Source organism: Strix uralensis, chromosome 9 (assembly GCF_047716275.1).
Source record: "Strix uralensis isolate ZFMK-TIS-50842 chromosome 9, bStrUra1, whole genome shotgun sequence".
NCBI classification, from domain to species: domain Eukaryota; kingdom Metazoa; phylum Chordata; class Aves; order Strigiformes; family Strigidae; genus Strix; species Strix uralensis.
The window spans coordinates 609,975-635,109 of NC_133980.1; the positions used below are offsets into that span (position 1 = coordinate 609,975).

Sequence of the window (25,135 nt, forward strand, 5' to 3'; positions counted from 1 at the left end):
CTAGTTTAATAAAATGGAAAACGTACAGTTTACAGTGAAGGAAAGGAATTTCTGATATTATTTCTGATATTTATTCTGATATTCTGATTCTGATATATTCTGATTATTTTAAAATTTAAGATGTTAACGCAGGATCTTGATACAAGAGTCATCTGAATGGGCGTGCACTCTTAAAATACCAAACTGGTAAACCTCAATTCACATACATGGAAGTTTAATTTTTAGTAACTCCTAAATTTCTGTTAAAATTTGAAAAGAACCTAGTGATAAATGAATTGCTTATCACTTGTCCATTATTGTGCCAGTATGTTACTATTTCTAAGACAGTATCACATAGCCTGACCAAAATTTAGGTCTCAGTACTCAACACACACAAAAAGGCAAGCAGGGCCCTGAAGGCTTCTCTGTATCTGCAGACAAAGCAGGCTGATAGATAGGAGAGAAAAAAAAAAGAGGCACAAAGAAAAAAAAGTAACTTGTACAAGGCCACACTGCAGATAAATACCAATTTAGGTGTAAGACTGAAGTTAAAAAACTAATCCCCTGAACTTTTCCCACTGACTTCCACACAAACAATTTCAATCTGGGCTCCTGATACTTGGGTAAATGCCCTATCTGTTAGATCACGCTGCTTCCCAAGGCTAGTTTTTAATCTTCAACAATAATCACCTAATGTTATTAAGGCTAAGAAACCTGAACGCATGAACTCTAGATACCAATAAATAGTCCAACTCCCTTTGATGATTCCTACAGCTTTCTTTTAAAAAACATTGTATTTTTAATGTTACTGTTAGGGATTTTCAAAGTTTGACTTCATATATACACCTGTTAATATACATCTTTATACACAGAGGCATACATCTCTGGATGTCTAACTCTGTCAGTGTTTAGGGGTTTTAAAGTGCAGCTTTTATCCCTGTCTGAATGATTCACAGATTGAAGCTCTGACCAGTGGGAAGGACCACCTTTTGCCCTTTAAAATCGTATAAACAAACAAACAGAACATGTTAGTGCCATTTTCACTGGATACATACATGTGGTCACTGTTTCTTTATAGCTTACACTCTAGAGGAGCTTCTTTTTTGGTCTTCTATCACCTGTGCTAGCATTTATGCTCTCTCAGTCTCTGAGGCTGAGAGAGTTTGTGAAGGATACACGTCTTGTGCATGACTGCTGCGTGAGCCTTAAAAATGGGTAATTCACCTGCAGTCCCCAAGCAGTAGAACCACAAGTGTGGAAAGCTGCTAACAGCTCTCGCTGCTACTGAAACTGTCCAGGGATCCTCCTAGTGAAAGTGCAATGGCAGAGGGTGATGGAGAGAGTGTGGCCCAATTACACAAACCTGTCACACGTTGCAGGAGCACCGAAAGGAGCCTGCTGCCCTCACCACTGCCTGCTAGATCTGCCCTTGCCAGATCTCGAAACAACAGGAACACGTGCACATACACACAGAAACCACGAGAGCCCCTCACAGATGACACGCACAGAAACTCAAACAGGAGCCATGTGGGAATTTCTTTTAACTAACTGTGGCAGCTGTTTTTCTTGAAGGCAAAAAAGGAATATATACATGCTTGGCGCTTAATAAAACTATCAGTACATTTGTGCCCAGCATACTAGAATATTGTTCAGCACCAATTCAACCTTGCAAAAACATTATCAGTGTAATGCTGCCAAGGCCATTGTGTGGATTATTTGTGTGTATCTTGGCTAATCTGGCCATGGGCTGTAGCAATTTTTATACTTGACTTTTCAGAAACCTTTCTGGTTTGTCAGCAAATCAGTCTGTCTTGTTCATTCTTGTTCCTCATCCTTTCCCTATTTTACCTTTTATTAAATTCCCTTTCTCCTTTGCTAGACCACACTAAATGCCACTCAAATAGACCATGCCTTGTTACATTTTAGGTTATGTTAAAATAGTCATATAGACACAGTTCATGAATGGAGGGTTTAGCAAATGATTGTTTCAATCTGGGATTTAGAATTTTACAATTTCAAATGTTAATTTATTCTGAACAACAGTGGTGACAAACTAATGGATTCTAAAATAGCATCTTTGTTATTTTAAATTTCAGACCTATCTGACTTAGAAGACCACACTATTCTACTAACATATATTTTCATACACTAAAGTAATAACGTGATTGCATAAAAATGAGAATAAAATAACTTTTAATTTTGGTTTACTGTGCTGTCAGGAAAAACATCAGTTCTTACAGTTTAGCAGCCTACTGTTCAACAGCCTGCTGGTAGTTGTTCAATGCTGAAAAAAGTGTTACCCTATCTGTTACGGGTCTGTGTACCTATAAGGTGGGAAAGGACTTCATCCCACTAATTATGTATTAGTCTCCTTCCTATAATAATTTTGAAAGATCACTGATGGGGGTAGGTCTAGTAGAATAACTTCTGCCTCTGTTTTTAAGGCTCCCTTGCACGCTTTTAAAATGTCACTTCCTGAGGGAGACTTTTTTGATTTCACGTTTTACTGAGATGAAATACCAACAAATCCAATAGTCCATCAGTAAGAATCTTCACATGCACCTTGTGTCATTGCACATTTTAAATGTACTGTTTTAAAGCAAAACTATTCCAGTTTGGGGAAGATTGTGTCCCCTTTGTTGTGATAAACAGCCCTCCAGACTGCCTTACTGACTGAAAAGTGTTTGTTGGATCAACTCACTCTTATGTTCTGGCATCCTGCATCTTTCCAGTAATATGCCTATTATTTACCTGTGTGGGGACAGTGTTTTTAAAATGTATTCCTATTCAGAACGGTTTTATCATATGCTGTCCTGGATCTAGTGGATTAATATGCCCAAATGCTTTCTGTTTGAAAAGGAAGAAATTTTAAAAATCCATATACAAAACTTATCTCAGGTCTTTACTATTTCCTGTAGCTAGCTATTCCTTGCCCTCGTAAAATTTTCTTCAAAGTTTACCATCATCATTTATAGAAGATCTATGCCACATGCAATCCCAGCTGCTTCGCCTCCTTACAGCTTTCATGCTAACCCGAAAAAAAACCCAGAACTCCTGTTGACCTCTTGGTATCTGTGGTATAAGCAGTAGTGCTGTGTAATATATTGCATTATTATACATCTTTGGCCATATGGCTTTCCCTTGGCTATTCAATCCACTGTTGTTGTGGCTAATTTAAAAACTCACAGACAGATCCACATGCTGCCTGTTAAAATGAAACTTAACTTGCCAAGGCAGCATTGCTCTCTCTGCTCAAATACAGAGTTCCATTCTTTCATCAAATTATACTCGGTTGACTTGCAGAACAAGGCGTAATAGTTCCTGGGGTAGTGGCAGGTTTAAGGTCCAATGCCTCACGTCCCGTGTCAGAAATACACTCTCTCATGGACATAAGACATTTCTTAGATTGAAATACAAAGTTTTAACATTGCAATTTGGTGTTAAGAGGATATTACTCATTTTTAGAGATCTTGTACTGTGTGCATTACATTTCCTCTCTAACTTGTATATTTGAAATCATGCAGTGCAGAGGGTGCAGGAAACAAAGGACTGCATGCTGGAGGGAATTTGTTTGCGAGGAAGTTTGGGGGATTGTCTTTATTCCCTCTTCAAAGTCAGGGTTGGACAGAAATACGAATTCTGAGAATGTAGATTCAATCAGAGGGCTAAGAGATGGCAGTAAACATGAGATAAAGAATATGCTTTATCCTCCAGCAGGTACCTGGTAGATGCTACTCCAGAAAGTGTTACCTGACAGAACTCATGTCATATCAGAAGCAAAAATTCCTGTATACCAGGAGGAAATCCAAGAATTACAAATGGAGTTCAGATGGAAATTCAAAACTGTTAAGGAGGAAAAAGGATGCTGCACAGACAGTTCATCATCTCCTAACATATGCAGAATGAAGAAACTCTAGAAGGCAAACTTTGAAGAATATGAGGACAGGAAACAATAAGGGATGAGCTAGTACAAAGAGAAGCAGAATCAAAGATGAGGTTCATACCAACGTAAAAAGAAGTAGGCAGAAGACAAAGTGCCAAGGAAGATGAGAAGAAAAGAAAGTCTTGGCACACTGTATGCACCCAGGCACAGAAACCAAGGATGTTACACACATGAGGAGGATTCACAAGGCACCAGAGAACAGAATGCTCTACTGAAAGCAGAACAAATGGGGTATAGCCCAAGATTCAGGACTCAGAAGAGACTACCCAGTGTGTATGGCAACAGATGAAGGGACAGTCCTCCCCTCAGAGGACACCCAGAAAAGCTGGGGTTTGTTACTTAGCAGGACATGAACTGTGGGACATTGATCTGAGGCTAATGGAGAAAACCCCACTGGTTATCTTCTACATTTGCTCAAACAACACTACCAGATTCCCACTGAATTATACCAGAGCATCTTCGCCAGGGTGGTGAAAATGTGGGCAATGCTCAGAGAAATGGAGACTTGGGTGATCATCAGACTTCTTTCCTCCCTCGGAAGAAATGAGAAGGTGTGACAGGATAACTGAAGTCAGAAAGTTCAAGGATGGAGGCTCTGACCATTTGAAATATCTGATTAATGGAAGACACTAATAACATGAACGGACACTTACCGAAACACCTCTTGCAGAAGCTTTCTGGAATTTGGGTTAGCATGGTTGATAAGAACTTCAAATTAAAGTTGAAAAAAAAAAAAGTGGAACAGCACTTGCCAAAGACTCGTGTAAAATGCCTGATTTTAATGGATAAATTTACCAAGGTGGTTCACGCCAGATTAACTCAAAACTCTTTTCTAACATAAATGAGTTCTTACATTGTTAATGCAGTAGGTTTAATCTCTGTTGAAGCTAGAGGAGTATTTGACATGGTATCATATTGGAAAATATTACTGAAAACAGATACAGAAGAGATGGATTAGCATGCAAAATTACAAGAACTGTTGCATTTACCAGGAACACATGAACTGAAGGGGAGCTAGTAGTGGGGATCTTCCACATTTTATCACTGGCCTTCAAAGCACTTTGTGACCTTACAGAGAAAGCCAGGATGGGTTAATGGTACAGTGTCACGACACAACTGTTCAAACAGGGACCAGATTACCATCCAACAAAACCCTAATGACATTGGTGGCTGGAATAACAGAAATGAGATATAATAAAATGTTAACTTACATATCATATCAGGGATTTATGAGAGGTGAGCACCTGAAGACACCAAAGGTAGGCTCCTTACGGTTTGGATATGAATCACTAGCATGACATAGCTGTGGAAAAAAATCAACAAAAGGGGATCTAGCAGGAAGCACAGTGGAAGCAGACACTGAAACACCCATGCTATGATGCGCTATCTCATCAGCAAGCCCGTGCGCGGTTCTGTCACTTGTCTGCAAGAGGGATCGATTCAAACTGCAAATCATGTGGAGGCAGCTGTGAGAGCAACCACGGGAATTATGAGGAATAACAAGGAATTGGTCACCTTTATTAATACAAAACCATGACTAGAAATTGGCCGTAAGTAAATTTACGCTGGAAAATATTACGACTTTAGTAATTAGAGGAGGTTCTGAGACAGTTTCCTATTGTGTCAGAGCAGCTGCCATTCAGTGGGAGGGATAAACACCCGAACTGCCGTCACCCACCCGTTGCTTGATAAATTTACGGGGGGGTCTGGCCTCGGTGCCCCAGTAGCAGCTCTCCTGGAGACACTCTGTACCTTGGAAGCCCAACGCAGGACAGCAGAAGCGAGAGCCCACCCGCCCTCCTCAGGCGGCGGCTGCAGCGCGCGCCCCCCGCCAGCGCCGTCCCGCGGGCGGCCGGGAGGGACCAACCCGGGCGGGGGGGGGCGCGTGGCACATTCTGAGCGGCCGCCTCACATTCCCCCCCCGCCGCTAAGATCCGTCGGGGCGTGACGTCATCGCGCCGCAGCGTCGGGAGGAGTGGCCGGCGCCTTTCCCAGGGTGCAGCGCGGCAGAAGTTGAGCCCCATCTTGGGCGAGGGGAGCCGCAGTCGGAGCCCGCGCTCCCGGGGCCGGCGCAGCGCAGCGGGGCCGCCCGCGCCAGGGCCGCCTCTCCTCCGTCTCCTCTTCCTCCTCCTCCTCCTCCTCGCCGCCGCCGCGCCGGCTCACCGCCCCGGGAGCGGGGGGGGTTGCCCGTGGGGCTCGCCCGCGGGCTGTTTGCGAGCAGGATGCGCCTGGCGCTGGTCTCCAGGTAGAGCCAGGGCGGGCGGGGGGCGGGTGGGGGGGGGTGGGGGGGGGGGGGAGACGGGGCCGCCTGGGCCTCGCCCGGCCGCCGCGGGGCCCCTCGCGTGGGGCGGGCCGCGGGCCCGATTCTGCGCCCGCCGGGGGCCCGCGCCGCGCCGAGGCCGGCAGGAAGCCGCGGGGCGCTCGGCCGGTCCCGCCGCGCTCGGAGCGGGTGTTGCGGCGGGGAGGAGGAGGAGGAGGAGGAGGAGGCGGCGGCGGCGGCCCGCGTCCCGGCCGCGGGAGGAGGGCTGCGGACGGGGAGGAAGAGGAGGAGCCCCGCCGCCCCCTGCGCGGCCCGCCAGCGGGAGCGCCGCGGTCCGCCCGCCCTCCCGCCGCAGGAAGCAGCCGGAGGAAGCAGCCGGAGGATGTGCGGTAGCGCCGGGGGCCCGGCCGGCACGCCGTGACAGCCCGCCCCGGCACCGCGCTCGCCTCGCCCCGGCTGGCGGAGCCCCTCCCCGCGGAGGAAACATGTCCAAGATGCCGGCCAAGAAGAAGAGCTGCTTCCAGATCACCAGCGTGACCACGGCTCAGGTGGCTAGCAGCATCACCGAGGACACCGAGAGCCTGGACGACCCGGATGAGTCCCGCACCGAGGACGTGTCTTCTGAAATCTTTGATGTTTCCCGAGCCACTGACTACGGCCCCGAGGATGTCTGCGAGCGGAGCTCTTCCGAAGAGACTCTCAACAACGTGGGCGAGGCTGAAACTCCCGGCAGCGTCTCTCCCAACCTTCTCCTGGACGGGCAGCTGGCTGTGGCTGCTGGTGGGGCAGCTGCAGCTCCGCCAGCCATGGCCCCCAGTGGGGGGGCCGTGCCCAAGAGCTCCGCCGTGCCCCTGCCAGCTGCTGCCCCTGGCGCTGCCATGGCGGGAGGCGGCAGCACTCAAACCCCCTTGCCCTCAGCGGGGCCTTCTCCCGCTCCTGGGGCAATGTCTCAGACAGTGGCTGCTGCGTGCAGCTCGCGCTTCAGGGTGATCAAGCTGGACCATGGCACAGGGGAGCCTTACAGGCGAGGCCGATGGACGTGTATGGAGTATTACGACCGGGACTCGGACGGTGGCGGTGTCCTGGGCAGGACTGGAGATTGCATTAGGCACAGCAGCACCTTCGAGCAGACTGCTCAGGAGAGGGACAGTGGCCTCGGTGCGACAGGAGGTTCCGTCGTGGTCTCAGCTGTGCCAGCGTCGGCCCACGGCCCTGATTCTATAGCTGACAGTTCCCTAACTGCTGTGTCACAGCTGCTCCAGACAGAGAAAATGAACCAGTCCTCTCTACAGCAACCTAATTTTGTCATTGGGCAACAACAGCAGCCGCAACAACCCATAGGTGGGGCCATGCCTCAAAGTACTGCTCAGCCTATGTTTTCTGGGGCTTCGGTAGGGAATCAGCAAATGATGGTGCCACAGCAATCGCAGCCACAGGTAAATACGCAGGGTGTTGCACAAGCCGGACCCAACGGGAAAGGCATGGCACCTCCAAGTGTGACAGTAGGGCAGCCCAGCATTCCTGTGGCACAGCAGCAGGTGCAGCAGGCGAACATACCAGTGACTCAGCCTCAACAATTTGCTTATTCTCAGTCCCAGATTCCACCAGTGCATCTACTGCCTACGCAACCTTCTGGTCAGACCGAATACCTGCAGCACATGACAATTATGCAGTCTCAAGGAGCTATTCAGCAGGCTACTACGGGCTCTGTTCCCAGTACTGTGGCTTCCAGCCTTCCTGTGGGGCAGGTGACTGGCCAAAATCCCTCACCCGTGGGAGCGCCCGTGATGGGGGTGTCGGCACAGCCCGGCGAAGCAGTCGGGCAGGGATCGGCGCTGCTGCAGAGCGGCCAGGCACAGGCCGGTCCAAGTGCCGTTCCGCAGCCGGGAGGTGTGGTGCAGCAAGGCATTGGACATACAGGGGTTGTGCAACAGAAATCTGTGACTCAGCATCAAATGGGTGGAAGCGGTCAAGTGTCAGGAATGCCTGGTGCTCCCCACGCTGTGGTCTCCGGAGTTCAGAACGTGCCTGCGGTGGTGCCCGGTACAAGCGTGCCTAGTGTGTCTACCACCACTTCTGTTACTATGCCAAATGTCCCTGTTACGCTTGTCCAGTCCCAGCTGACGAGCCACGCTTCTGTCAGCAGGAGTACCGGCGTGGTCCAGCCGCAGCATGTTGGACACTCGTTAATGCAAGGCACGCCTAATGTACCCACCAACCTGCCACAGTCAAACCTCGGACAGTTTCAGACTCCAGCTCAATCCTTAGTAGGCCAGATTGATGATACAAGAAGAAAATCGGAACCCCTACCTCAGCCACCACTTTCTCTTATAGCTGAAAATAAACCTCTTGTGAAGCCTCCCATTCCAGACACTCTAGCAAATCCTCTTCAGTTACCTGCAAGTACTCCTATGAACAGTCTTGCCAGCTCTGTGTTTGGCATATCTATTCCTGTTGATGGTGATGAAGACAGGTATGAATTATTTTATAATGCCATAAAAATACCTTTTCTTAAGGGAAAAAAATCAACTTCCAAGTTCTTGTCAAGTGTTTTTTGTAAGTTGATATTTTCAGAAAGTTGTACTGAAATTCACCTGGGCTACTTTTTTTTTTTTTTTTTTTTTGGTAAGAGTACAAAGCATAGCAAAGTGTTTAGCCAAGTAATGAACTGTCCTTGTTCTTCTCAGGCTGTGAGTGTGATTACTTTTCTCACAAAGCAGGGCAGAAAGTAGCCTGAAAGCTGCTTAGTGCACAAATAATATGACCTCTTCCAAATCAAAGACTGTCCTGCACCCAGCTGCTCAGTGTGCAAGGAAGTCTGCTCTCTCCTTTCCCCTGAACGCATTGTAAAACACTCAAAATGACAGCCGGGTTAAAATGGGTTTATCAACACCACTATATGGCAGTGTTGTTAAAAATAGAAGTGTAGTGCTATCTCAGGGCCATCAGGTGAAGCATCTTGGAAAGCTTTAAGGCTTATAACACAGATTCTTGACTTTTATCCTGCTGTTGAGTTTGCACTTCATAGTATCAGTGAGGAAAGTAATTGCATCTGAATATGGGTTTGTATGCTCTTACACAGCGAACACTCTATAGATAATGGTCCTTTGTGTTGAAAAAAATGGACACCACTTACTTGGGCAAGGATGTAGACACAGGGGCTTTCTTTATAGGAGAGTAATTTGGAACTATTAGTTGTAACAAAGGTGTGTAGTATGAGCAGACCCATCAGAGGGCCTGAGAGAGGAAGCACGGATGTGACATACTTCCACAGACTTGTCAGACTGCTCTGAAGGGTAGTGTGATGGCTAAAACTCTGCGTAGTTGACTTGAGAGAAGACTTTCAGGGAAAGCAGTGTTTCAGCACTAAATTAATGTCATTACCGTTCACTGTTGGGGTTACTGTGATTTGGAGAAATAAAACATGTGGGTTATACGTATTTGTATTTTTAAAAACAGGAGTAACACCATTAGGAGGAGGTCTGGTGTGCTGAATTGTCCTGTAAGCCCTCCCTCACCTTGGGAGAGTACCAGACTTCAGGACAGCACAGTCAGTTTTGGTCAGAGCTGCCGATGTTGGGTTGGGGTGTAGCTGGTGGAGAAGGTACCTCACAGACAAACTAGCGTGTGGGGAGTTAAATCGGCAGTAAGGCAGGCCTTGTGCTTGGGCTGCCTTTGAGACAGTAGCTCTGCTAATGCCTCTATGCAAACAAAAGCCCTGGTTTGGAGAGTTGTGCTAGTTCTGATTAAAGCAGTAAAGGACTTAAAAGCAAAAGTTAAACAGTTAAAATTTTCTAGCAGTTGTGCCTACCTTAAGAGGATTGCTGACCCAGCTGACAAACTTCTTTGTGCAAATAAGGTTAGATTTTTGAGCTGTTAGGTTTTTTTCATAGCTCAGTATGTTATCAGAAAACGATTTGTCTTGTGTTTAATCATTCTGATGATTAAGGAGTCAGGAAAGAATGTATTTTGCATAGTTTCTAATACTTAATCTTTATATAAATCGTAGTAGCAGACAATTATCTGTGACAAATGAATCACTTTATGTAACGATAAGGAAAAAGTTGTCCTACTTACTCAAACCTGTAGGCTGCTAACTTTGTGTTGCGCACTATTGGGACAGTTCTTGGTACTCTTACCCTGAACAGTGATTTTTAAAGTTATTTTCTTAGGTTTGTCTTTGAACTTGTGTGAAACAGGTGCTGCAGGGTGGCTCACTGTTCATTTCTAAAGCAACTTTTTCAGAAACTTGGCTCTGAGAGCTACGAGCAAGAAATAGAAATGGGCTCTAGATGCAGGGCACTCTTTTTGACGTGCCACATCAGGATGTTCAGTAGAGAAACTAACTTGTGGTTATCTGAGAAGAAACGCGTACTTCTTGGTTGTCCACTTCTGTGCTGGGTGATAAAACCTTGTCGTTCGCTGAAGCGGTACGCTAAGCAAGGACCTGTGAGAGCCTCTCCTGCCTTGGAATAGCTTTCTTTGGTAGTGATACTGATAAGCAATAAAAGCTTATTTTAAGCAGGCCTAGACTGTACAGAGTAGGAGATATGTACAGAGCTAGTAGATCCAAGTTTATTCTTCGCTCCTCTCAGAGTAGACTGACTTCCACTGGTTTCAGACAGAGAAAGGAGACAATAAAAACCTAGCAGCTTGTTAAGGCTGTTTTACCACTTTGTTTTTATTTGCTTTACTCACTGAGAAGGCTTTTTTATAAAACTGTCTCCTGCTTGTCTGCTGTTCTCTTCATGCTCCTGCTTTTTCCTCTTTCCAGCCATTTAAATTGCGCCACTACTCCCGTGGGCTTATGCCCAGCTGCTTTATCTACTGAAATCAGTGGTGAAACAGTTAATGAAGACCTTCGAGTGTCATTAATAGGCTGAGGGTTGACACTCTGATAAAACTAATAGGGCGCAAAGGGAGCTCAGGAGTTGTGAGTCACTGTTTCAGGCTGCCTGCAGGTTCAGGAAGTTAACGCTTGGTTTTGTTTGGAAAGTTTACTTTGTGATCATAAGACCTAGAAATTTGTGGAAAGCAATTTTCTCTTTTATCTTTAATATTAATATGTAACATACCCAGGAAGGGGGGTGGGGGGTGGGTCAGTTTGTGGGCAGGTATCTGCATTTCTTCTGACACCTTCAGTTATACTTCAATATTTGTACATATGTGAAGCTTGACAAACTTGTGTAGATCATTCTCCTGTAGTCATCTTCTAACAGTGATTCATCAAGGAATACTGTGTAGCTCTAAGTATGCTGGATTTATCTAGTAAGTCATTCACCATACTGAATATGAAGAGGAACTGTTTTGAAGGTAAAATAGTTTAGGATGGGGATTCTTTGAAAACAGAACGTGAGAAATACAGTAAGTATGAGACAGAGGTCTGATACAAAAAGCTGATCAGTTCCCATCTTGTGAAGAAAGTTCTTTGTATTATTCCTGTCTTACGGTCTGCTGTTTTAAGAGGTGGACGTGTGAGGTTATATAGCCTGATAATACAGATAGATATATAGAACTATGTATCTGTAGATGTAGAACTGACTTTTTTGCAAGACCTTGCCTGGACACCTTTAATTGCCTGTTCTGATAGTCCAGTACGCTTTTACAGTAGTCTAGACAAAACTATGGTTTCTTGCATTGACCCAATGCATAATGAAGAGTCAGTTAATCAAGAAATCTTACCTGGGGGGGGGAAGGGAGGGTGGGTAGGTGGTCCAAAAGAATTCAGAAAAAAGCCTTTGGCATGTCACACCTTCCTTTAAAAAAGCAAAGCTGTTTTTTTTCAGTTGATGTGTCTAAATGGCTAAGCTCTTAAAAAGAGAAATATGTTCTGTGGAAGTTATGAAAGATCTATGGCATAACATAGTTTTATTTTCTTTTCCTCTCTAAATTTGGCTACAAGTAGAATAAACTGCAGCAGTATTCAAGGATGGAGGAAATAGTACTCTTATTGAGGCAGATGTGAGTATTGCAATCCACTTTGAATTTGGAGTCTGACAAATACAAAAGCACAAGTAGGACTGGATCTCAAAATTGCCCTGGCTCTTCAGTTGCTGGATTAGTTATTGTGGATGGGCAGTCAGAGTACCTGGGAGGATTTGGGTTCAGTGTGTGTCAGTTCCCCTACTCACCTTTATGCCCACATATACACAAATTTGTAGTTGACAAGCATAATATTCCAGCTGGCTTAATAACTTTATTTTGGCTCTTGGGGGAAAAGAAATATGTTGCCTCTGTTAAAAGAATGTTACTGAGAAAGCTTGTTCAAACCTCCTACATGCTTGGCAGACTTTTGGGGCAAAATATTACTAGGCATGTTGGAAAAGGAGCAGAGCATAGATCATTTTCCAGAGATAGCTGACCAGCTTGAACTGTGCAGGCTGTATTCCAGGAACGCTAATGAATGGCTGCAATTGTGAACTGTCAACTACAGCAGCTAAACTGTTGAAAACCTGATTGTGCAGACCTCTTCACAGCATATATCTCTTCGCTCAGCTAAATCACGTATTTGTACAGTGTACTAACTGTTGATAAAACTGAGCTCTTGAGACCATGCTCATAAGGACAAAACTGGGCATGGGCATTAATGTAACTTTGATAAGGGTTTCCTTATGTATTGCCCTAGATGCATATTTTACTGTACTCCTAAAGAAAAAAGAAAGTACTCTGCAAATACATACTAGTAAGCAATACTTAAATTGCATTATTACTGAGTACTGTCCCTTTCTTCACTTTGCTCTTAACTTACTAGAGATTTGAACTCCACTGCAGCTGCAGACTTGAATGTTTTCACTCTCCTCCTGAAGGATTGTCTTGAGGAGTGTTTGTAGAAGCAGGTGAGAGTGAAATATGGGCAGGCACGCTCCAGCGCCGTCAGTGCCTTCGGTCCGGTGGCCAGAACTGCAGCTTTGGAAAAACAGTTGAGATGGGACTTCTGAGGTGAATGTTATGGTTGGTGGTAGCAAATGATGGTTAATGCAAACAAAACCCTGGTCAGTTGGGTCCCCTTTTTGCTGTACTGTCTGTAACAAAAATGACATAAGGTAACTCCAGCACCACACTGGTTTCTAGATGATGGCAAACCTATCCTGCCATGCATTCAGTTTTTGAGTGCTACAAGACACCTAAACAGGAAAATGGCGTTGCTCCTTTGACAGCACTGTTTCCCATTTAAACATTCAAATACCCTCGTTAGGGAGGAGTCAGTATATTCTTAAAACTAATGAGCTGTAAGTATTTCAGATGAGATAGTTATTAAAAGAAGGAATGGGGGGGAAAAAACTTTGAAGACATTCACAAAGTGAAACAGTTCAATTTGTTGTAAAGACTGCAGTGTACCAGCTCTGACATAAATGGTTCTCTGTACCTCGTGCTCCTCAGTATTCTGCTCAGCTGCTGTGGGTTCATTTTTTTCTGCTCCCCTATAGAAGAGTGCAAGTGTTCCATAGTCAGCTTATTTCTGAATGCTGTCTTGTAAGGTAGAAATAACGGCATATGTTTCATGGAAGCTTTTTTAAACTTCTTGTTAAAAGCTGAATATTCAAGTATTTAGGTTTGTTGAGCGGGCAGGACAACCAAACTGCTATCAAACTACCAAAGAGTGGAAATTTCTCTCAGGCTGTGCATTTTTGCGGGAAGTGCTGATAATCTTTTATGACTTCACGTGACACTATAGTAAATACGAATTGTTCTTTCTTACTGCACTGAATATTTGAATATCAGCCTGTTGCATGTTGAGGCTGTATATTAATTTTTCAGCTTAAAAGCTGGTGATTAGCAACTTCTGTTGCTCATGGAAAATGCAAAACTTGTTTGTGCTTTTTGTGTGTTGGCAAAGATTCCATAAGAAACTTCTGTGAGACGACTCCTGCTAAAGTACAATGTGTTAGTTCTGGTAGATAAATCTAGATTGTCAGCCACAGGTGTCTGCTTTTATTCCTATATTTGACAAAGTGTAAAGATAGAAGTATTTATAGTAACTGCTAAAGCTACTGTCTTCTGAGAAGGTTCTCCAGACATAAAAGGTCACTTGAAGTGCAGCGTAAGGTTGTATCTTCATTCCTCTTCTTGAAAATTCCTCTATCTTTAAAATTCATGCTTGATAAATACAAATGTGTCTTGGGTGCTGGTAAATTCTTTCTGTTATGGGATAATTGTTTTTACTCATGCAGGGCAGGTGAGTTAGCCATGTGAAGGACAGCTGGATGCTTGTCTTAATTTTTTTTTGTCATGCAAACTAAAATTATTCCAAGAGTTTTTTTGTATATATCTATTCTCCCTTTGATGCTAGGAGTAAAGCATTTGTATCATGACAGCTTGCCTGAGTGCTTTTAACAGTGCAGAGAGAAGGTAGAAATATTAATTGGTACCATTGAGAGGTGTCAGCTGTCTATCACAGTGACAGCTGGCACGTTTGTCTAGTGCTCTTCAGAGATTACAAACTGGAATGGGGATCTGTCAATAGCAGAAACCAGTCACAGACCGACAGACTGTCTGAGGCTGTCGGGGAGCTCTGTATGTTGTCTGGTCCAACCCCCTGCTCAGGCAGGGCCACCCAGAGCCCCGTGCCCAAGACCATGTCCAGACGGCTTCTGAACACCTCCAGGGGTGGAGACTCCACCACCTCCCTGGGCAGCCTGTGCCGGTGCTCGGTCACCCGCACAGTGACAAAGTGTTTCCTGGTGTTCAGAGGGACCCTCCTGTGTGTTGGTGTGTGCCCACGGCCGCCGGTCCCGTCCCTGGGCACCCCTGGGAAGAGCCTGGCTGCGTCCCCGATGCACCCTCCCTGCCAGGGTCTGTACTCGTTGATGAGATCCCCTGAGCCTTCTCCTCTGCAGCCTGAAACAGCCCCAGCCCTCTCAGCTGTTCCTCGTGGAAGAGATGCTGCTTGTCCCTTCATCATCCTCGTGGCCCTTTGCTGGACTCTCTCCAGTATGTCCATGTCTCTTGTACTGGGCGCAGTGGCCTCACCAGTGCTGAGGGGAAGGATGCCCTCCCTGAGCTGCTGGCCGTGCTTCACCTCATGCAGCCCACGATACCACTGGCCTTTGGAGCAAGGGCACAGTCCTGACCCTTTGGTTTCTGGGAGGGGATGAGCGTGGTATGTGCATGTGGTGGCGATGGAGAAGTGCAGAATGGATAGGAAATGAGATACTGGTTTCATTGAAGTATCTGAAGATTTTGTATCTGTCTAGAGCAAGCTTAACTTGTCTGGTTTACTGGAGGATGGGGTGATCAAAAATGAGGGTTAAAAAACCCCTGCTTGCTTGTCTGTCAGGTTATTTCAGCTATTTTTGTAGGGGTGTCGATGACAACTCCTGGGAATGTCTCCTATGTAGAACACTGTTTGGTGGGTGCAAGGACCGTAAATACCTTGACCAACCCTACAAATGCCTTTTTAAAAATACTGTTTCTTGAAGCCAAGCGGTAAGCTCTCATACCAACAGTGCTTTAGTTGGAGCTTCAGCTGAGTGCAGACTGGCGTGAAGCTTGGAGAGTTCAAAAGAACTTTTAAATGGTGTGGAAAGGCAGATGAATACGTTTATAATACACTGTGTAATAAACCGTGCCATACCTGGTCAAGTTTCTAATAGCTTTTAGAAAAAGCTAAATATTTAATTTAAAGTGTTTGCTAATAGATGCTTTCTTGACCAGTGTCACATAACTAAGGACAGGTGGGATTTGGCTGAGTCTGCTTGAATCTGTTTTTTCCACTTGCTTTTTTCCCCACAGATACTGAAATATTTTTGTCAAAAAAACAGGAACTACTTTTATTTATAGATAACTGAAATATCTGAAACTACTGTACTGTAACTTAGTAGAAAAAAAAATTCTCATTTTTGGGCTGTTTTCTTTGAAGATGAATACTCAAGCCAGCTGTTCCACTAAGCAAGGCCACTTTCACCAATAATCACAAGCAGCTTTCCCTTTCATCAATAGGTTTGAGGAAATCTAGCTTTATGGGCAGAGCAGGCGGTAGGAGACTAATCCTCTACAATAACATGTTCATACATATTAATAAATGCCTTTTTCTTTACCAGCCAAGTTGTGTAAAAGTCAATATTTTTAAGAGTTTTGACATCTCTTCCAGATTTTTGTATGTATAATGCATTACTAGTGAATGTGGATCTTTTAAATTCAGAAATACGGAATTTATGTTGTTTTTTACTACCTCCTTTCATCCAGCTTATTAGGGTCCACTTTTCAAATGGGTTCCAAGCTTGCTCTCTTAAAATGGGATAATTTGCAAAAGAATAATATGACATAGTAGTGTTAACTGGCAAATTACAACAGATGCTGAAGGACTCTGTCCCTTGTGAGGTGAAGTTCAAGATGTTTATTGAGACCACGTAAGTTATTTTTAGGAAGTCCTTGGTTTTTTTTATTTAAGCTTGTCTCAGTTCATCAAAACATGGATAGTATCGATGGGCCTTTTTCTGGCTTTTCTTGAAAGCTGCTTAATAGTGGCAAGAATCCCTGACTGGGTCAAGCGAAGACTATCTGTATTGCTACTAAGTTTATCAACTTCTAATCTATAGTGTTTCTCCTTAGAGGTGTGATCTGCTGCGTTTGTTTTCTTGAAGCTAAGCTGTGCCTGATGTGAACTACATTGTCTTGTATCCTTCCTACAAGAACTGAGGGTTAACTATACGCACTGAGAAGTCATTAGTATGAGAAATCTTACACTTGAGGTGTATTGATTTGAGAACAGAATCACTCAGAATAGTCTTTACACAATATGTAAGATTATGTATTCAGCCTGACTGACAACCATGGCTGTCACAAACCAGCCTGGCTTTATTAGCAGGTGGTATTTTAGTAAGCGTGTCCATGATGATGCTGTCTGCAGGGAGGAAGAGCAGGAGAGCATTGGTGACCTGGCTGGAACCAAGAGTGCACCGTGCCTGGCTTTGGGGAGTGGGAAGATGGGTTGTAGAGGATGGAAAAGATCATCGGTGAGCCCTGGACGACTTTAAGTTGTTATGGTTACAGGACTCCTGGAGGTTGGGGACCAGTTGCTGGGACCCGAGAGAATTGGACCCTAGAGTTCTGAGTTGCAGCTGTTGAAATCAGGAAGAAGTAGGAAGAGATTTAGAAGATGAGCACTTGCGTTGTTCTTTCCATGATTAGTATCAAATAGTCGTATCAGAATTTACTGTTTGAACTCTGCAGCAAAGCTTCTGCAGAAATACTGAATTATTATTACCTAACACAGGTAATTTTAATTAATAAAATTATTACTGCCTGTTGTTTAGTTGCATCTTAAGGCCACTGTTTAATTAATCCAAGGCTCTGTGAAGCATGATGTATTACTGGCCTTAATTTTTGCCAGTATACGTAAACTTTTATTCTTTCTTTATGGAATCTTGAACTCATGCTTTCAAAGAATGTAATAAAATCAAGGGAAATGTTGTCTCATTTTTCATGATCCTGTGCTCTACTGATTTAGTGTCTGCCAGAGACTTGAAAGGCAGAAACTACAAAGGGATGTTAATCAGAGAAGGCTTTGAATTACCAGCAGCAAAACTTGGTAGACTTAAGTGAATAACTAGGTGCAGCTCCACCTGAAACTGAATTGCTGAATTGCTTCTGTAAAGCCAATCTTTATGAAACGCCTGCGTGTTTCATAATGTTTTGCACTAGCTGTTCTCCAGAGTATATAGTAGGAGAAACGATCCTGATTTTATAGCTAGGAACTTCATATTTGTAGAAGACTTCTTGATAATAAATTATTGTAGCCTGTTAAGTGAGTTTGAATTTAATATTGTGTCAAAATGCTGCTTGATTTTTTTTAGACCAGATTTTCATAGTCAATAGTCAGATTCTTTGGGGGAAGAAAACCCCTTGCTACTATTTTATCAAATAATAATAAAGTGTAGAAGTGAAGCTAGATCACCTTTTGTCTCACAAATCAGCATCACCTCAGGTCTGTCAGTTCAGTAAAGGTATGAAATGGTATAGTGCATCTGCTCTAATTTGCTACAAGACTGTTAAAGGCTTTGAGTATGTTTTAAAATGCAGTGGTGAGTCAAGTATAAAAGCGTTTTCTACAACTACACAGTGCTGGGACAAGAGAAGAAATCATTGGCATCTCTCTGGTATAACTGAGGAGAATGATGATTGTCCACAGGGGAGGGCATGTGGTGATACCAGTGACTGCTCTTTGTTCAGGGTGGGCTGGAACGTTTGAGAAGCTTCCAACGGTTGCTCACTAAGTACTCGAGATTATTTGCCACATCCCTCTGCTCTGACCACTGTTAATGTTGATCTAACCTGCTTTGTCCATGATGCATTCTCATTACCAGCTTTTGTGAAAGTGATTTTATTCTTTTCCCTAGCATTCATAGAAACTGAAAAATGTCACTGGTGTCTTTTTTTAGAGGGCCAAGCCCCAGAAAGCTGATGTCAGCATCTCAACAGAGCAAGCAAGTGGTTAGTGAAACACCTCCACCAGACCTTCTTACCCAGTGCAAAGACAGTCATCTCTCATTCACCTCTCCTTAGAGATTTCTAGTCAGTGCAGATTATTTGCCAAAATCGTCTTTTGAGAGCAAGGTGAAGAAAGTACGGGCTACTGCTCTGACCTTTGCTGTGGCAAGGAGTCTGATAGTCTAGTTCTTTCTCTGCGGATACTTGAAATCCAGACACCAGGAGTTTGAGATGCAGCCAGTTGAAATGGAGCTGCTGATGTCAGACTTCCCTGTCTTACTTCAGGTGATGTGTGCTTCTTCAGTTCTCTCAGAAAAGTTACCTGAAGGTGGTTTTCATCATCTCTGATGGTGTTGGGAAGGGATGGTGTAGTTTGTTTGAAAGCAGCTGAAATGGAGTGCTGGTGCTACTGGCACTGTCTTGCTAAAGATTGTGTAGTACATCTGGGTGTTCCTTCATCTTCTTCCTCTTCAATTCAATTACAAAACTGCTGTTAAGCATGTCCCACTTTGGTGGGTTTTAGCACTTCAATCTGTGTATCTTTTGACTTTTCTGTTGGAGATCAGATCCATGCAGTATGCTTTCTTGCCACTTAAAATATTTTCAGTTAGAAGTAGCCTGTGACCCCCTTTTAAGTCCACCATGGTGGTTGAGAGCCACTGTCCCAAAAAACATCATGCCAGGCTGCTAATTGAGTCAGACTTTCCTGTCATCTGTAGCTAGAATGCGCCTGAAACTGAATGTAGCAGTGTCTAATTCTTGCTGGTCTTTCAGGGTGTGTATTTCAAGTATAATGGCTTTAAGGAACTAAGTGAACAGAATATGTAATTAAACACAAAACTTAACAACTTTAATCTTGAGATTTTTTTAATCCTTAATTCCACACTGACTTTCCCCACGTTTAGTCTTTGTCAATTCTCTCCTGCAATGCTCTGTATTCCAGTTACTCTGTTTTGTAGGGGGAGTCTTATGAGATAAATCTGATTTAGAGCTGCAGTTGCTTTAAATATAATGCAATATAAATAAGTGAAACCTCTTTTAAAAGAAGAGAGACAGAGAAGGAATTCTGTTACTAGTGTAAACATAATCTCGAAATGCTGTAAACTTTACTGGGAGATTCCTGATAAACTATGATCAAGTGATTGAAACCCCCTGGTTCCCATCCTAAATAAACCATGCCCAGTGTTTTAATGTGGAGACCAGCTGTAATCAGTCTTCATTGCAGGTCATAGCTGGTAACCTAGTTAAATACAGCCTTTTATTGGTGATCAGTAAGACATATAGCTAAAAACTAACTTGGGTTTGAAATGCTTCTGGGTGATAAGACATCCAATCTTTTATAAATTTTAGAGACTAAGGAGGGATTAATTTGTTGTCCTTTAGTGCACATCAAATTGGGCAGTTGATGGCTCTACCTTCCTTTTTTTTTTTAATGCCTTGCTTCCTTATTGATCACCATAGTAAAAACACATCTGTACATGCTGATAGTTCTATTAAGTAAGCTCAGACTGTGTGCTTACCACCAGGTCTCTTGATTGTTAAATAATAATTCTGACATTGCATAAAGGCTAAATACTTCTATTTGCTGACTTCATCTTCTGGCTCTTTTTGAGTCACTTTCTCTAAGTGTTTAGTTCACTTTTGGCACTGCAGAAATAATGTAGATGTACAAAGTAACATACTAATGTCTCTGATAAATGTGGCTGAAGAACGCAGTTTTATTTACAGGCATATTGTCGGGCTGCTATGGATTTCTGTGCAAAGGGTAGGAAACTAGAAGCTTGCTGCTGAACTCCCAGTCCTACCAATGCATCGCTGTATGATTAAGACTTCTAAGACTAGGAACACAAGAATAATGGATGTTTTACTGATACTTTATAATCTTAAACTGGGTGCTTCGGTTTGAGTTTTGTCTGCAGCTAAGAATAATTTTATTTTAGAATGGTCATTTCTCACTTTCCACCAAAAAAAGACATGGACTTTACAGTTCAGCAGAAAGGCAGTTTGATTTCAGAGTGTAAACTAGCCTCTTTCTTTACTTCTTTCTTTTCTATGTCATAGTTAAATTTGGTTCCTACAGGAGTTGATCCTATTCAAAGGCAGAACTTCTGCTTTAAAGCTCTTGCTAGTGATGTCCTGAATTCTCAAAGAATTGTGAAAGATGGGCCTCTGGGCTGGTCTGGAGACTTGAGGGCCTGAAATCTTTTGGAGCAGTAATGATCTCTTCTAGAATGACAAGTATGGGAATCCCACCACCTCTCTAAGAAGTCTTTTCTATTCCTTGCTATTGGTCTGGAAAACAGTTCTGATGTGTAGTTTAAATTTTCTTTGCTGCCATTAAATCCCATAATGTTTGTGCTGTGCTTATACCCAACAGGTACGAGAACGTTTTCTTCTCCTTTGCAGATACTTTAAACTATGTGAAGCCTGTAGCTGTGTCTCTCATCTCTTTCAAATGCCTAATTTTCCTACTCAGTGATTCTGACTATTGGGAAAAAAAAATTAATATGACATTTCTTCTAGTGGTCTTACCTGGATTTTGGTAGGATTATATTCTTCTGGAGAGCTGATATTCAAAACTGGCCATAAAACGTAAGCTAGGGGCTCAGAAAGGCCCAACAAGACTTCAGTTAGTACGTGTACATCCTGTTTGACACCTTTGCAAGATTTTTGTTTTTTAAATTCTGTTTAGATTCTCTTCTGTGGAATTGCAGTCAGCTACTCATTCCATGTTTTGTACTTGTGCAGCTGATTATTGCTACCAGAGCGTAATACTTCATGCTTATCCTTATTGAATTGCATCCTTTTTATTTCAGACCATTGCTCCAATTGGGCAAGATCTTCCTGAATTCTATTCCTGCTGTCCAGAGTGCTTGCAGATCATCTGCAGGTATAAAGATAGTCTGTACTCCACAGCCCAAGTCATGGATTAAAGTGTCCTATAACACACTCGGAGGAGACCCCTGGAGAGCTCAGTTTGATGCATCCTTCCACTGAACCATGGGAGAGCCACGTGTACAGAGTAGTTATCAATGTATAAGCCATGTTTTTACTTATAAAAATGTCATGCAAGATGGCATTAAAAGCTCTACTAATTTTATAACGTGATCACTTCTGTGTTTTTTCTATGAGGCCTGTTCATTTTTCTCAGAAGGAATTTTTGTCTGGCATCAGCTTCTGAAAAGGCAATCTGTGTTGGCTTGCTGCTGTCTGGGTAATAATAAATAGGCGATCCTGCTTTGCTTTGGTTTTCCTTTGAGGCATTGAGCACGAGTTGCCTGACCTGTTATTTTCATGTTCTTCAAAAACAGGTGCGTAGGCCTTTTTAGTCTTCTGGATCATTCCTGTTCTCAAAGTTAATGAAAATAAGTCAGTGGTATTGAGAGAGAGAACAGTCTGAGGTAGTCTAGTGTGAATTTTTTTTTTTCCCCCAAGGTGGAAAAATAAAAGTGGTATTCTTCACGTGTTGTTCCTCCTGTTGCCCTCAATTGCTGATGTTGGTCAGTAGTTTGAAGACTGAAACGTAGCCTCAGCTATGCCCTGAACAAGGAATGATGTTACTATTCCTCCTTCAAAGGTAGTAGCTGGAAGGAGGCTTCTCTTCAGCAGCCTCTGTATGCCAGGCTGATACCTGGCACTTCCACAGCCAGTATCATTATTTAAGCTAAAAGGCATTTATCTGTATACTTGAAAAATTGCCAGTTTTTATGGGCATGGTTTCTAGCGAAGCAGAGCTCTCTAGAATACAGTTTGTATCTGACATGTGCTTGTCCTGATTAATGGCAGTGGGAGGATACTCTCTTGAATGTGAGGTGAGACTTTGGATGTGGTTTAGACTTCCCTTTCAAAGGGACAACTTGAAGTTTCAGCTATTCGGAGAACTGAATAAATTCTCATCCTTTAAATTTAGATAAAACTCCTGTTGCATGAAAACTGTTGTTAGAAACCATACCATCGGAGTGTGGTGTGAATATTGATGTTTGTGAGATTTTAAAGGAAATAAATACAATATGTGTTGTAGGACTTCTTTATGGAGACATGGAGGCACTTTTACCAATGGAGATGCAGTTTGAATGCTAAAGCATGCTAAGCTAGTTGTCTGTCACAGTCTGTGGGGCTGGAATCGAGCCTCTCTGTCCCTGGGAATACCTGTTCCCCTCTCTAACCAGAGAGAGAGGAAGAAGTGCCTGGTGCCCCTCTCTGGGAGAGGAGGTGGGCTCTCATTCTCTGTTCAGCGCCAGGGACATCCCCTTGATGGCTGGCTGCTGGCCCCGCTCTGTCCCTCTACTGACAACTGGGACCGAGTCCTGACCTCTGGGACCTGGGCGGTGGCCAGTGAGGGGACCCAAGGAGTCTGCTCTGCTGGCCCAGACTGTCCCCGCGTTCGGTTAAGGCGGTATCAGAAAGGCTTCTGGTGTCCACCTGTGACGCAGCAGCAGGCTGGATGATACTACTTCTGTAAGCTATTTTCTCAATTGTTTCTGCAAACTGAAAGGAGTTTTTAGTAATTTTCTAACCTTTTACTGTTTGTGGTTAAAAATAGATGCCCCCATAGTCTGAAACTCCAGCGTATTAGTTCAGACCTGCACACTAGGCATCATTCATGTTAACTCTGTGGATTTGCTTCTCCTGTTTAGGTAGCACAAACCCCCCCTCCAATTAACATCTTGCTAAAATACATCTACAGAGTAAAAACTGTTCTCTTAATTGTCTGAAGTAATGCAAAAGCAATTTCTACAGCAGGGGGTACAAATGAGGATTTGACAAGGAAAACTTTTTGATACCTTTCCAGATACGTGCTTAAGAGTAGTACAAGAATATATAGCATACAGGGTATCTGTGTAAAAATAGACCCTATGAAATACGTGCCGCGTGGTTATAAACCACAACTTCTTATACCTAACAATAGAAATAAGGTTTTATATGCTGCAAGTAAATTTATCTTGGAAGTTAAATGCCTTGCTATTTACAGTCACTTTCTGAGGAAGAGACTTTTTACATACTCCTCACAGACAACTGAATTAGAAAGACAAGCTTGGGCCTCTCCTTGCCTTCAACAAAGGAATGCTCTCTTGATCTGCAGATGCCAATTGCTTTCCATATGTTAAGTCCCTGTATCACTCAAATGTCCTTGAGCTGTTGTGTTGCTCTTCCTATAAGTAGTTGTATTTAGTTGTCACTCAAGTGTTCAGTACTTTTTATGAAAACATAAGTAGTACCAACATAAGAGCATGATATTTATCAGCTTGATCAAGCAACTTCTGTAGCAGGTTTTAAGCTAAGTTCCAGACTCACATGGAGGTGTGGTGTTTTTTTTTTTTGTGAAGGTGGGAGAAGGAGTGACAAACACTTCAAACAAGTGATTCCTCATCATTGCTGATGCACAAATGTTGTTAATCTTTGTGAGGTTTTTGGTATACACCTGCCATGGGAATCAAATTACTTCAGAGAGTGTTTTGTTATGGTGCTGCTGCTGTGATTTTTTTGGTTTTGTTTTGTTCTATGGTTTTAACTATACAGTAATTGTAATTAAATGAAAATAATTAAATAACTTGAATACAAGTTGGTTTAAGAAGTATTCTTGCCATAAACTTAGAGGAATGGGCACCTGTGCTTCTACCATTGGTATAAACTTCTGATTTTAAAACTGTCTTTAAAGGGAATTTGAACTAATACTAGCTTTTCTGAAGATTTTTCAGCTAAGCTGTTGCATTCTTCTCTAGGGCTGGTATAGCTGTATCAGTGTAAGGGTGAAGTGCAGTATTAATTAAAGGAATTTCTAAGCTTAAGTATAATGCTCTGATACAGCCACTAGCAGTAGAGAATTTTGACTTTGCTTCATCCAGTATCTTGTAAACAGTAAGTGTTCTGATGAGGCTTTGGAGGTTTAAGATCTTTAAATTACACTCTTGGTATAGTTGCCATCTGTGGGGCAAATGTGCGCAGACCAAGGAGGGTCAGGCTGTCTCGGGAGTAGTCCAGCTTTCTGCAGGGTTCCTGGAGCCTGCAGGCTTGTGAGCCCCAGGCTGGCAGCTGGGGCGCTGATTTACCACCTGGCCAAGCGCCTCCCGACAGCAGCTGCCCTGCTGCACGTCGAGAAGGGGCAGCATGAGGATGACTGACAACCGCTTACAAAGGGAGGGGTATTTTAGATTCCGCTTTTCAATTTTAACTTGATCTGTTCTTCAGTTGTAACTTCATCTTGTCATGGCTTGAATGTGGCGTATTTAGCTCTGACTTCTAGGTCCCTTTGGAGAACTTGTGTATTTTGACTGTGAAGTAGGGTGCTAAGTAGAATAGAAATACTGGGTACCGTTTGCAGAGGCATTTTGTGAAATATGAAAACTGCGAAAGGTATCTTCTGATTTTAGATATGTATAGCATTAGAGTGGTATACAGCTTACCTACACAAGATTGTCAGCGTGATGTGAGATGGTTCTTTAATAGCTTTACAGTTGTCTTTTTACAGTAGCAACTTGAAATAGCACAAAAATCCATAGGGCTCGAGGATTACTTTTTCTTTT

General features: G+C 43.4%; 1 protein-coding gene and 1 long non-coding RNA gene across 11 annotated transcripts in view; one reads left to right on the forward strand and one right to left on the reverse strand.

Moving 5' to 3' along the window:
- The window catches only part of LOC141947334 (uncharacterized), a 28,699-nt gene extending 22,555 nt beyond the window's left edge, over positions 1-6,144 (reverse strand). Inside the window, exons 1-2 of the long non-coding RNA XR_012630088.1 lie at positions 5,675-6,144; positions 5,134-5,225 (exon numbers count right to left, since the gene is read on the reverse strand). This is a non-coding gene — a long non-coding RNA (uncharacterized LOC141947334). The remainder of the gene's footprint in view (positions 1-5,133; positions 5,226-5,674) is intronic.
- A 174-nt stretch (positions 6,145-6,318) lies between these two features.
- Positions 6,319-25,135, forward strand: part of TSC22D2 (TSC22 domain family member 2) — a 30,636-nt gene continuing 11,819 nt past the window's right edge. For 2 of the 10 annotated variants that reach the window (XR_012630087.1, XM_074878315.1), the window contains exons 1-2: positions 6,319-8,655; positions 21,428-21,501. Coding sequence is in view for 6 of the 10 variants with exons in the window: in XM_074878315.1 (XP_074734416.1) it covers positions 6,668-8,655; positions 21,428-21,501 (2,062 nt within the window). In the remaining 4 variants the exon portion in view is untranslated. Of the gene's footprint in view, positions 8,656-21,427; positions 21,646-25,135 lie in introns of all 10 variants that reach the window. The other 8 variants (XR_012630086.1, XR_012630084.1, XR_012630085.1 and 5 more) reach the window with 5 other exon arrangements.